A 13,866-nucleotide genomic window follows, 5' to 3' on the forward strand; every position below is an offset into this window, starting at 1 on the left:
TAATTAATTATCATTTTATTTTCACTAGTTGACAGTTGTTATGGTTCGTTAATTGCTGTATATACGTTATTTGGCGTCTTCAGAAAACATGTAAGTACGGTTTTTCAAAGCCACCAGCATGAATTCCGTGTATATAATTTGTACAATTTACTTTATGGCTCAACAAAGCTTAAAACTGTAAATAGTATAGTAGTTTTCCTGACGATTAAAACGTTCAAAGCCATAATTTGTCAAAAAAAAAATGTTAAAATTTTTACATCTGTGTATTTAATGTTTTTGTTCGGAAACACCTTAAATAGCACCATTTTGGGCTTTCAAATCCAAATTTTTCCGGGGGAGGACCCCCCGACCCCCCGCTTTAGGCTCGGGTCCGTGAATGATAGGGCTGTTGTGTAATCTGGCACCACCACTACTGAAGTCCTGCGCACGTCTATGCTGGCTGACGATGGAATGTAGCAAAGTAAATGTGTTTGCCGACTTGGGCAGGCAGTAAGTTGTTTAGGCACTAGGCCTGCGTGTCAGTTAGGCATGGTCGGGCAGCGAAATTTGACTTCGGGCGGGCTCGGGTGGATAATTGTCCAAACTTTTCAGGCTCGGGCAATCTCGGTCGGCCTTGAACACTATTTTGTGACTGAGCATGCGCCGTGCGTACGCGCGCGCGCGTGTGTGTGAGGCTGGCGACCAGCAGCATCGTTAGCTAGCGAGAGTGTGACGGTAAATGTCGACCTTGACCACTTCCGCTTGCTGCAGGGCAAGCTCTCTTTTATCTCTGTCTCCCCCTCCCACAAATATATTGGCTGGCATGTTGCTGGCACTTGCTGGATAATCTCATATTTTTTAATTAGCGACAAACTGGCTCGCTTTACACTCATTTTCACAAATCCACGAGTCCGTGTAAATTCAAAAACGAGTCACAATCATCAATAATGCTTTGCAAAATCAGGCCAAAATTGTAAGCAAATCACAATCCGTGTAAAACTGCGTGTGTCATCAACGATCGTTCATAGAATCAAGCCAACAATGTTACCAAATCAAAATCCAAAAACTAATGCATGTGTCGTCAACAATTATTCACAAAACCAAACCAGTAGTGTAACCAAATCGGCGTCCAAGAAACAAAGCTTAATAAGTCGTCAACAATCACTAATAAACACCAAGAGAAATCCGAATCAACAAGCAAGAGTAGCGTATCCACAAGTGAGCAAGATCACACTAACCAGTCGCAAGACAAAGGCACGGGACCGGGATGGCAATAGACGCGCGGGTAGATGCTATCAGGTGATGCGCGCAGTTTACCGGTATTGGCTAGCGTGGACAGTCTAGAGGGGTGGTATCTATTTTTAGCCGTCTTTTGTATGCCTGGCTGCTTACAGTACAGCGCTCGCCAAGATAAACATGAGCACATAGCGCCCAACAAAGTGTAACAGACTTGTTTTTCAGCCGATTTTACTCAAATTTTCGACTTTCTCTGCTCAAATTTTTCACGGTTTCTCAAAAAACTGTCATATAAACGGAATGGACGGCGGGATTCTACTGTACGTTTGTTTTCTTGGATTTAATGAAGGCTGAGTATAGTCGGGTCTTTCAAAATAGTGAGAACTCAAGTAAACTTTTACGTTTATTTAAAGTAACATTAATTAGAAAACACTGGATGAAGTAGAGTACTGCCTACACTAAATAAACTTTATGACTAAATAAATGTTTTGAAATCTAATCAGCAGATTCACACACCATTATATTGTAGGGCGGTGCGCGAGTAGCGTGTTTTAATGTGAGTCGAGTCGTGCAAGAACTCCAGTATTTTCAAGTCCAGTAGCCAGCAAATATTTTTTCTTTTTGCATTTTATTTTAAGCTCAACTAGCAGAAAACAGTGACACAATAGCATACACTGTACGTAGTATCTCATGTTGCTTTTTACTCACTATCATAGATATCATGCATAATACCCTCCCTACAGTACCTACCTGCAGTATTATACGTATTTACAAATATCTTATAACTGTATATTTTGATGTATTTTAGCTATTTTATTTTTTATTACATAATATTTGTAAACAACTTGTACCTATTTAAAAAAAAATAGAATAAACTCTTTAAAATGATATTATAGATTACAAGGACTAAGTAATATTTATCTATTTGCATTACAGTAAAGTAGAGGTCTGCGAGCCGAGCCGAGCTCGAGTGAGCCTACTTGAAAGTTCTCGAGCTTCGAGCGAGCTCGAGCTTTTGTGGTCCAGTTACACTTTTGGGAAATTATTTTTACCTTAAACTTAGTACATATAATGTTTGAATAAAGTATTACAATGAAGTGGGCTTATTAATTTTGGGTAACTAGGTATTTACAGAGTGCATTTACATTTTGCACTGCTAGAAGAAAAAAAACATTTTTTTCCATTGAATCTTACCTGTTTCCATTGGTTCATTAGTAACTGATATCATCCAACGAACATAACCACAGTTTACAAGTATATGTTTGTGTAAATGTAACATATCTTTGGAATAATTTCATCCTTGTCAATTTTTCTGGAGTCCTTACTGAGCTTCAACAAACTTAGCACCAAAAATCATGTTGTTTGAAAAGTACATTCACATTGTTTCAACATTTCCACTTTTCAGCACAAAAATTCTGAGAGAGATTGTCATAGAGTATTAAATTTTGTTCTTTAATCTATCATGCAGAAAAATAATTTGTTCTGCACGTTAGGGAGTTAAATTAGCTCTACGATTGGAGATAGTGTTTCCAGCAGAAGAGAAGCGTCTCTCGCTGGCAACCTGCGTGGCTGGAATGCTTTAGTAAAATTGCTTAACCTCAAAATTAGTGTCATAAATATCTGTAACTTGTCATTAAAGTTTAATCAATTGAAAGTAATAAAAATAAAAGCATTTTACTTAATTCAATTTACACTTGCAAAAAAAACATACGCACAATAAACCTACGTGGAAATTTAAGTCTTTTTCAATATCCTGAAGTCTGAAATATGTTTACTCATGTCATCAAATGTAGAGCTGTGCTGATGAAGCCAATTATGCCAATATTTAGTTGAATCAGCATTTCTGCCGACTTCCGATACACTTGTTTTTTCGGCCAATATTTACTGAAAAACGAAAGAGACTGCCATAACCTAAAAATCCACGAGTACCCTTTTCACTTTTCGTAGCAGTACTGCATTCTTTCAGATAGCATTATTTCTTAGCAACATGTGCCAACCGTACATATCAAAATATAACATCCTTTTTTTTTTCTTTCAATAATGTTCTTTAATTTTGATATGTCATAAATAAATACATTACCATCACGGTAAATATACATCTCGGTTGTTACGGTAACTATAGTGCAAATGTGGTAGCTATCATGCTTCTGTAGTAATTATGGTATCTACAAAGAATCACTATTTTAAATATTGAAGTCTGTTATTGCCCTATACTAGCGATGCTCGATATACATCAGTGTAACAAAAACATTGGTGTTTTCTATTTGATATAGCGAATCAATCCAATGCATCAATTACTTTTGATGTTTAATGATGCATTGCTGTACTTTTTTTGCTACATCGAAAGAATGCACATGTTTTTTTGATGCGGTAAGATTAGTTTCAAATTAAAGAAAAACAGTAATGGCGGAATATTCATTGGAGTTTGTTTATGTTTGTGCCTTTTTTGTGATAAATTAAAAGTTATAGCGATGATTCTGTTACTGTGAATTACTGTATTTGCTCGTGTAAAGGCCCCGCCCGCGTATACGCACTCCCCTCTTTGTTTTGTAAACATTTTTGAGAAAATATTTAAAAACGTGTTTTTCTGGGTTTATCTGAGGGCACTGCAGCTTGGCATGCATCAAACAGCAAGCCATGTATTGTGAGCGGCAGTGATACAGAGACTGGTATTATAGTTTGTCCGTTGTTCTCAGTAGGACCGTTGTGAGGCATGCCAGACGTAAGCAGTTAGTCCTATCTCAAACGACATAAAGATAAAGCAGTGTTGCCAACCTTTTGAAACATATTTATGCTATAGCTCAGAAAAAAATATGCTATTTTGAGAAAAATTATGCTACATTTAACCAATTTTATTTTAAGTTATTTATTGAGGTAGAAAAACATTGCTTTTACGATGCAAAATAATAAAGCTGTAAAAATTTGGTAAAACTTAATATTGGACATACATTATTATAATATGCATTATTATAAATTAATATCCATTTGCTTTTTAGTCCAAGCTGTTTTTCTTTACACACACACACACATTAATAGCCAAATACAGCTAAGGAAGAGCTTCATGCTCTGTACTGCTGTCATCAGCAGAATTTAGCACATTCGCAGAAGTCAAAGTACTGTTCCTGGGATACAAAGATGTCTTTGTCATGCGGCCAACCATGCTTTTGGTTGGAGTGAAGCCTGTACAGCATCCAGACATCTTCACTGTTTGTCTTGCTAGAAGTGTTCCGTTGATCGTGGAAGTAATCATCAGTTCCCTACAAACGATACCGCTTTCAATACGTCGCTGAAAGATAGCAGTGTGTGTGGCTGTGTAATCAGTAGGGGTGGACGGGATCCCGAAATTCGGGATAAAAGTCGGGAAAAAAACCATTCCCAAACTTCGGGAAAATAATTTTTCTCTTCGGGATAATACCTCGGGAAAACAAGTTTTTTTTAAATAGTAAAAACCTTCGTCGTACTAATTTTTATATTACAAAATACGTTATGTATTCATACGTCCCGTAACAACTTCATATACGTATTAAACAAACAAAGTACAAAGACATCACAAAAAATAAATTGCATATTATAAACATTAACGTAAATTCAACACTCGTTCATGTGAAAATAAATCTCTGACTAATTAAAGAACTCAATGTTGAATATTATTTTTAAGTTTGGCGAATGTTAACGTCTTTGCCGTATTTGTAGGTTATAATTTGTCTTGAAAATTAACAAGTGCAACAATAAGCAGTGTTGCCAAACGCGTAATATTCGAAACGCTAATAAACTAAAGACACCATCTTGGTTTCACATGTTTATGCCATTATAAACGTCTTTCATAAACATCAGAGGATTTTACTTTTTAGTGGTTGGTCATTATGTAAGAATGAAAGTGAACAATTAAAAATTAGTGGTATTTTTAAAGTAAACGAGATAATTATTTCCAGTAAATTTCATTTAATAAAAAAGGGTAGTTTATACACGTGTGTGAATGATGGAGCCTGGCATTCCAGGCAGTAGCAAAAGTGAACCAGGTGTGTCTTCTGCGCCTATTTGGACGTTCTTTAATAAATTACCAAATAACAAGGTGCAATGTACTGTAGGGCCGCGACGTCTTGGCGTGTCGTTTTGCGGGGAAGCGGGGAAGAGTAAATGAGAGGGGAAGCAGCTGCGCGCGCACATCAGCCGCTATGCGGTTCATAGCAAAAACATCAGGCGCCACGCTCTCAGTCTGAAGTGAACAATGGAGCTCGACGCAGGACATTCAAGATACAATAAAGCAGCGGTTCCCAAACAGTGGGTCGCGGAAGGTTTACACGTGGGTCGCGACTCGATCCAAATACTATCATAAACCATCAGAAAAGATAAGAAAAATCGAAATAAATCGAATTTTGTGCAAAAAACATATCAATTGTTAAATAAATAACTGTTTTGCTACAAAGTGCTTACATCTTGTCAACCATTTACAAATCATAACAAAAATTGTTTATCAATAATCAATCGGTATACTAAAAAAGCATATATATATATATATATATATGCAAATACGATGGTAAATTTTATATACATAAGGAAGGGATACGATACAAATAAGGTTTTTTAATCCACCATGGACCGATAGACCGTGGAGGTATTCCTATAAGGAATGGTGGGTCGCCAGCTGAAAAAGTTTGGGAATTACTGCAATAAAGTAATACATTGTGGGGAAAGGGGAATTATAAGTAGTGTAATTCAGTGTTGTGATGAAGAAGCTGCCACCAAATGTTTGCTAGTACATCTTGCAAAAGCAACCGAAAGAGCTGCGCGATACACAGGTATAAGCCAAAGATCAGTTTCGCGCATCCGAAAACACAACAGAGAGACGCCAAATAAAAAACAAACAACACCAGGCAAAAAAAAAGTATTTATAACTTTAAATAATAATACATACATTATAGGTTTTCCAACGCATTCCCCATGATTTCACCCGCGGTTTGTTTGTTTTGCACTTGGCAATCTTCCAGACTTTCTGCACAGCTTGTTAGAATATTTGTTAGCTACAAGTGTAGCCGATATTGCTACACATTATATTACATATTATATTACATTATATTACATTACATACATTATACATACATATACATTATATGTATTGCATTATATATTTTATGATATATATGATTTTAGGATATATATTAATGTATATTAAATATATTGTTTATTTACAATTTATATGTATATATTTACATATATATCACTTCTTTATTTGACCGTGAAACAGCCTCTCATGTTTAATTATTCATTTCAGGCCAAAAAAATCTAGGTAACGTTTGTTGTCAGTAGATGACTTTGATAGAAGAGTGATCAGAGACACTATCCACGAATTTTATGCAGTAAAAAAGTGGTTCCCACAACAAGGAAACTACTATGGGTCAATGTTTTATAAAATACCCGAGGATGGTTTGTTAGAAATATGGTTTTCGGCCCCCTCGAAATGACTAAAATGGTTCTTTCAGAGTGCTGTTATGGAAAAAATACCAACCCGAGTGCATAAAAGTGGTAAGGTTCTTGACGTGCGTAAAAGTGTCATGTCGATCGTCTTCACGTTCCAGCCAAACCAAATGGAAAAGAAAGCATCAGCGAGGGAGTTACCTGCAAGTATTAATTAATTGTGTTTCCTACAGCAACCCACAATTACAAATTTAGTTCTTAACTTTAAAGTATTGTATAGCTATGTTTAACTAAGCTACCCAGTCGAGCAAATAGTGCACTACCTTTAAATAATAAATTACCGTGAAGCATTATCACATCTTTGTATCATTAAGATCTGCGCTGTGTTGCACCGTACGTGAGATTGTTCTCCACCAATGTTTTCGGAACGGCATGAAGACTTCCAGGCTGTTGTTATCTGCGGAGCAGACAAGGAGGGACGTGTCGATTACAAGGTCGCTGAGCTCTAGGGAGTCGACCCGCCAAGACGTCGCGGCCCTACAGTACTTTGTGTCCTTCTGTCCTGAAAACGGAATATGGTTCCATAACAGGTATGCACAGACACTTAACACAACATCCGAAGGCAAAAAATGAGTTGGCCATTCTTCAGGAAAAATACACATATTTCAAATTATCAAGCAGAAGTGAGAAAAAGTCAGTTAAATCAGATGTACAAACAAATCAGCCCAAGCTAGCTAATTTTGTCACCTGGGGTATTGACCACCCCAAGTAAAAGGCTTTGACAAAAGAAGTAGGTAAATGGTTAGCAAATGGTTGCCATCCATACAGCATTGTTGATGAAAGAGGCCTAAAAAATGTTTTAAAATTGTTTAAGCCTCTGTACAGTCTCCCATCGAGCAAAACATTCAGCAGGAAAATAATTCCAGAGTTGTACGAAGAAACTGTCAACAGTTTGAATGCTAAAATAGGCAGTGCCATTTCCACTGATTTGGACTATAAATGTGGATGGTTTATTAAAAAAGAGACTTAAAAAAAATGCACATTTTAAAAGTAAATAAAGTAAATATAATTTTCTGTACAAGAGACAATTTACTGCTCTTGCTCCCGATCCCTATCCCGAAAATCGAATGTATTTCCCGACCGAATCCCGTCCCGAAGTAAAAATGCTATTCCCGTCCACCTCTAGTAATCAGAGATCCAGTCCTTGCATGTAGCATCGAAACTGTGTTATCTACTGTATTTAGTTACATTTGTAGCTTTTGAACTCAATTTTTTACAGTTCATTTTTTCTGAAATAAAGAAATTATGCTACTTTTTCGTAGCATAACTGGCTTCATATGCTACATGCTACAGCAACAACAAATTCTGCTACATGTAGCATAATTATGCTACGGTTGGCAACACTGAGATAAAGAAAGCTGGACTCCCGCGCTTGTGTTGATGTGCAGTGTTGTCGGAGAAGAAGAGGGGAAGTGAAGGAGGAAGGGAAGTGGTGTCTGGTTGGCTGGCTGGCAGGAGGGAGGTTAAGCCACGCCTCTGCCTCTCTCCCCTCCTGCTGCGTCGCTGTCTCCCCCACCCTCCCTCATTAGAATAAAGACGCACGACTTGCCAGTCGTTCCGCCAGCCGTTTCATTTAATCAAAATTTAATTGGCGTTTAAATAAGTTGTGGCGGTATTTCATTTTGCTTTTATTAAATGTTAGTTTTTCATATCTGAAAAAAAAAATATTTTTTCCTCCAAATTCGCGTATAGGCCCCCTCCCCTTTTTTGGAGTCAAAAATATATGTAAATATGTTGCCAACCAACCCTGAGTGCAGGTGTATTGATTAAAGACCCTAACAGACAATGGAAGTTTCCTTGGATGGTCTTCCATGGCAGCTGGTAACAAGTATGGATGATTCTGTGGAAGAAATAGCAGAGCGCTGGCCGTTTTCATGGAAGTTTTTGTAATTGGGCGCGTTCAAATTTCTCTGGAAGGTTTCGTACAAGATGGAAATTTTATCCAAACAGAATTAAGTGGTAGGGTGCCCCTATTGTAAATTCTGTAATTTATTTTAGAGTGATTGAAGTTTTTTTTATTATTGTTTACGGTCTGAACCATTTTCAATCGCTGTTTGGATGAAAATAAGGTTAGTTGAAGAGAATTTTAATTTATTAGCTGGCTATACCATTGTGCATATAAAGAAATAATGTGACGTAGGCCTGTATTTAGATTAAAATTATGTGATGTGTTGTACGTTAGCTTATAGTACACAGAAAATAAAACTTTGTGTATATGGTTTGAACATAATAGCATTTACCGTGTTTTATCGCATAAACGTCGCACCGTTATTTTAGGACATCAAAATTTGGAGAAAAAAAATTTCTCGCATAAACATCGCATGATGTTTTTAGATTCCGAGCGCTTTGTGAAGGTAAATTTCCCGTATAAAACAATGTCTTTGAAAGTTGAAATCTAATATTAATTCGGATGTTACCGCTTACTTATTTAATTAATAGAAATATGAAGTTGTCTGATGTGTAAATTTTCTTTAAAGACGTTTTTAAACGTTATAACTTTTATTTTTTCGTCTTTGTCGCCGCTGTGTACCGCTTATAAAAATGTAGCCAGCACTAGTTGGCATCATTCATGTTTGGTTATTTTGATTCCCATATAGAGCGCGCGCCTGTAGTCGAATATCGATACAGATAGCTCATCGATTGCATGCTGCGCGCGCGCTCTGTCAAGTGCCGAGTTAACTACATTTGATAGCCCACGCTTCCTCATGGTGTATACTACGACAATAGTTATGCACTCCAACTCACGTTCGAGTCACAGTTTTGGTTTTCCTATTTAAAGTTGTACAAAATGTTTTTGTTGCATTACTTATTAATTTAAATTGTTTGGCGTGCTTTTGTATACTCTACTTCTTAAATGAACGTACTTTCCTTGAAAAGGTTTTGTTTTTATAAATAACTAAATAAAAAAATTTAATAAAAAAAGTATTCAGAATGACAAAAAGCATGTATGGAAAACTAGGTCACTATCAATTTGGACCACATAATCAGTTGATATTCTGTGTGTGTGTGTTTGAGAGAGTCTATATACACACACATGCATGCATGCACACACACATATGTGCACAAAGCCATGCACACATGCTTACATGCGCAATCACACACACAGACGTGTGTATGTGTGTGTGTGCATGCGTGTATGTTTGTGTGTGTATATATACAGTAGAATCTCGTTATAAAGTACATCAATAAAGCCTCAACTGTTATACTTAGTAATGAAAGTTCTTTATTCTAAAATTCTATATATTTACCTTTAAAATGTAATATTTTTGAATTTTTAAAAATAAAGTAGTAGGAGATCAAATGTTACACTAGCTTGGAAGCAAATATTTGCTTTAGCCTGCAACATGGGCCCTGTGACTGGAACATTTTGTGCCCTCATATCCTTCAGCCAGTTGTTCAGCGCAATTTCCAGTTCCTTGTTATCTCCTAGGCGAAGTATCTTGTGACCAGCAGATAAAGATGACTGTTCGTACAGTTTAATAATTTTATCGCGATCTTTTATTATTGTTGACAGTGTAGTGGGCACCAAACCAAACGACCGTGCCACATCTGCATTTTTCCTTTTAAAATTTACATTTTTTCCTTCAAAGTGAACTGCTTGCGTTATATTTTTTTTTTTTTGGGCCATCCATCCTGATTAAAATATTCAATCAACAATATTGTTTGCCTCGTGCCACGTCAAACGTAAACAAACCTCGCATCCATAGATAACCGTAGCTCCGCACTAGTAGCGCGTGTCGCGAGCATGGCTGTGCCAGGCAACATTCCGACCTTCATGGCAACACAATTAAAGCGTGTCAGCCATGTTGTGACACCAAAAGTTCAAAACTTAACCTGCATGAATTACCATTATTGGATTTTCTATTTTGTATATAAGTTAAAATATAATTTTTATATAACGCTTGTATCTACAAATATACATATCTGTGTTAATTAAAACTTTAAAAATGTGCTCTACAAATAACCAATTGTCTTGAAGAGGGGCGAGACTGCAATCGATTGCTTAGATATCTTGTGCACTTAATTGTGTGATCCATGGAGGAAGAATGGTGCGTTATACTGAACTATGATTCTATGAATCGTTGAGACAGTGTTTGTTTACGTTTTATACTTGTTAACGATTCTTGATAGTGATAAAAATTAATCATAATGTACATTTATATTTTAAAGAACCCCTGCGCAAACACAGTAACAAAAAAAAATTCCTGATAACAGGAAAAGAATGGTCGTTGTATTGAAGGATAGGATACGTTTTTCATTTTAAAGTGAAATATTTTTACTTTGTTTACATTGGTGTTTTGAGTGGGATTTTAAAATCATATGTTGAACTGAAAGATATGTTATTCTGAAGTACGTTGTAACGGAATTTCACTGTATAATTAAATACTCTGCAAAGTGGGAGAGTGGGAGTTTACAATCTATAAACTATGTTCATATTTAAAATAATTAATAAAAATTCAAAATATTTTTATGATTTCATGATTTGTGTACAGGTACTAATTCAATTTGATTATATGATTAACTTTACTTAACTCTTGCAAGATAACACTCAACTAACTTCTTAGCTTTATAAAGTATAAAACTTCATCCTGAGAAATTAATTAGCTTCTATTTCAAACATGTTCCAGTAGAATCGTGGTTACACACAGCTGTATTGCTACAGCCTCTTGGGAAACTGGTTACGACTGCAAGCGTGTCGTGTGTGGCAGGACTTCATCTACTGGACGGACTGGAAGACGGGCTACATCGAGTGTGCCAACAAGACGAATGGATGCAACCGCACGCGCATCCATGACAAGCTGGAGTTCATCACGGACATCCTGGTGTTCCACAACTCGCGGCAGTCGGGCTGGAACCAGTGCGCGGTGGGCAACGGTGGCTGCCAGCACCTATGCCTGGCTCTGCCAGCGAGCACGGGGCCCGGCCGGCAGTCCTACACGCACCGCTGTGGCTGCCCCACGCACTACACCCTGGCTCCAGACAACACCACCTGCTCCGGTAGGTTCAGACCACCATCACCCCACACTCGCGATCAGCTCCTGTGCCTGGCTCTGCCAGCGAGCACGGGGCCCGGCCGGCAGTCCTACACGCACCGCTGTGGCTGCCCCACGCACTACACCCTGGCTCCAGACAACACCACCTGCTCCGGTAGGTTCAGACCACCATCACCCCACACTCGCGATCAGCTCCTGTGCCAGCACGGGATCCGGCCGGCAGTCTTATGCGTTAAATATATTGTTACGATCGCGCATGGCTGCAGTGCTTGGCGTCGCCGCGCTCGTTCGGCCTGTCTGAGCCCCCTTCCACCCGCATCCTCTCCCTGGTATCTCGTGTCATACTATCACGCGACATCCTGACTGTCACAGCGCGCACCTGCCTCAGATCGAGTTACTTAAAGAGGCCGCACTGCGGAATAAAAGGACTCAGACATGTTTATCGGCGCGTTTTGTGGGAACCCGATGCTTGTTGCATTTATCGGCGTTCTTTGAGCAGCCGCCGCGTCCTTCGCCAGGACTCACGACGCGTTTCTGGACATTTCGACGGCGAAGGTCGCGCGATATCTCGGAGACATACCCGATTGTTCTGGACGGGAACCCAAGGGCTATTTATGGAGGTAGGCCCGAGGACGTGAGTGAGAGAGAGTGAGAGTTCAGTGGGGAGTTCTCCCGCGGTGGAGTTTCCGGGCGATAGTGCCGCGGGTGCGGCAGAGTGGCGAAGTCCCTGGACGAAGGTTCCAGGGCAGGGAGTGAGTGAGTTCAGTGGAGTCGGGAGGTTCCGGGCAATAGAGTCGCGGGCGCGGCGGAGTCCCGGGCGAAGTTGCGAGTGATTCGTCGTGTGGGTCTCGGCGAAGGGTGTGACGGCGGCGGAGTGTGGCGACGGAGTCCCGCGGCGGAGACCCACGAGGGGTGCTGCGGCGAGAGTTGCGCCGGAAGTTCGGTCCAGCGAGGTGTGTGAAACGAGTGACTGGGGAATTGACCTTTTTTACGTGTAATTAATTATCTGCCAATTTAGAAGATTATTTGTAAGTGACAAGTAGTGGTAATAAATAAAACTGTGTGTGTGAAATAAAATCTATTAATTGGGCTATTCTTTACGAACCCGCAGGGAAATCGTAACATTTTGGTGTCAGAAGTGGGATAGCCCTAATTAATAGATTTAGGATTCAGTTAAGAAATAGGATTTAGTTTTTCGAGAGTAAAGTTAGCATTTAAAAATTTAGTGAATTTGTAATTGTCTAGAGCTAGTTTTAGTTTAATGTAGTCAGTGATAGTTTTGAATGTAATAGAGTTATTGTTAGTTTAATTAGAAGGTTCGTCTAGGTCATTTAAAAATAAGAACAGTTTTAGAAAAAAAATTATTTAGGTTGTTTAATTAGTAAATCCTTTAGAGAGAGATGGCTGCTGAAGAGTTAAGTGTAGAAGATATCGGGAAGATAAGGGTTGCCCTAGAAGAGATCAATAATAAAATGGAAGATATGGTGGCCAGTGTGAGGAAATATAACAAAGAAATGTTAGCCAGTATGAAGAAGGGTCAGGAAGAAATGTTAGCCAGTATGAAGAAGGGTCAGGAAAAAATGTTAGCCAGTATAAATAAGGGTCAGGAAGAAATGTTAGCTAGTATGAAGAACTTTAAGGAAGAAATGGTATCTAGTACAAAGAACTTTAAGGAAGAAATGGTAACCAGTATAAAGAAATTTACGGAAGAAATGAAGAGTGAAAGGAAGGATAGTAAGAACCACCATGAAGAAAAGAAGAGTGAGTCGAATAATAGTGTAGAGGAATTGAAGAAGAGTCAGGATGAAATGAAGAATGGCCAGGAAGAAATGAAGAATGAAATGAAGACCGAAGTGAAGATAAACCAAGAGAAAAACAGCCAAGAGCAAAATAGTGAAGAGAAGAACAGCAATGAAAAGACCGGCGAAGAGAAAACCAGCCAAGAGGATACCAGCCAAGAGGAGACCAGCGAAGAGGAGACCAGCGAAGAGGAGACCAGCAAAGAGGAGACCAGCAAAGAGGAGACCAGCGAAGAGGAGACCAGCGAAGAGGAGACCAGCGAAGAGGAGACCAGCGAAGAGGAGACCAGCGAAGAGAAGAACAGTGAAGAGAAAAACAGCCATGAGGAAATTAGCCGAGGAGAAGATAACAGCCAGGAAATGAAGATGAAAGAAGAGCTGAA

General features: G+C 38.7%; 1 protein-coding gene across 2 annotated transcripts in view; it reads left to right on the top strand.

The window, feature by feature from the left end:
* Window positions 1-13,866, top strand: part of LOC134535726 (low-density lipoprotein receptor-related protein 6) — a 159,817-nt gene that overhangs the window by 58,876 nt on the left and 87,075 nt on the right. For both annotated transcript variants that reach the window (XM_063374942.1, XM_063374943.1), the window contains exon 15: window positions 11,400-11,838. In XM_063374942.1, coding sequence (XP_063231012.1) covers window positions 11,400-11,838 — 439 coding nt within the window. The remainder of the gene's footprint in view (window positions 1-11,399; window positions 11,839-13,866) is intronic.

Source organism: Bacillus rossius, chromosome 10 (assembly GCF_032445375.1).
Source record: "Bacillus rossius redtenbacheri isolate Brsri chromosome 10, Brsri_v3, whole genome shotgun sequence".
Lineage (NCBI taxonomy): Eukaryota > Metazoa > Arthropoda > Insecta > Phasmatodea > Bacillidae > Bacillus > Bacillus rossius.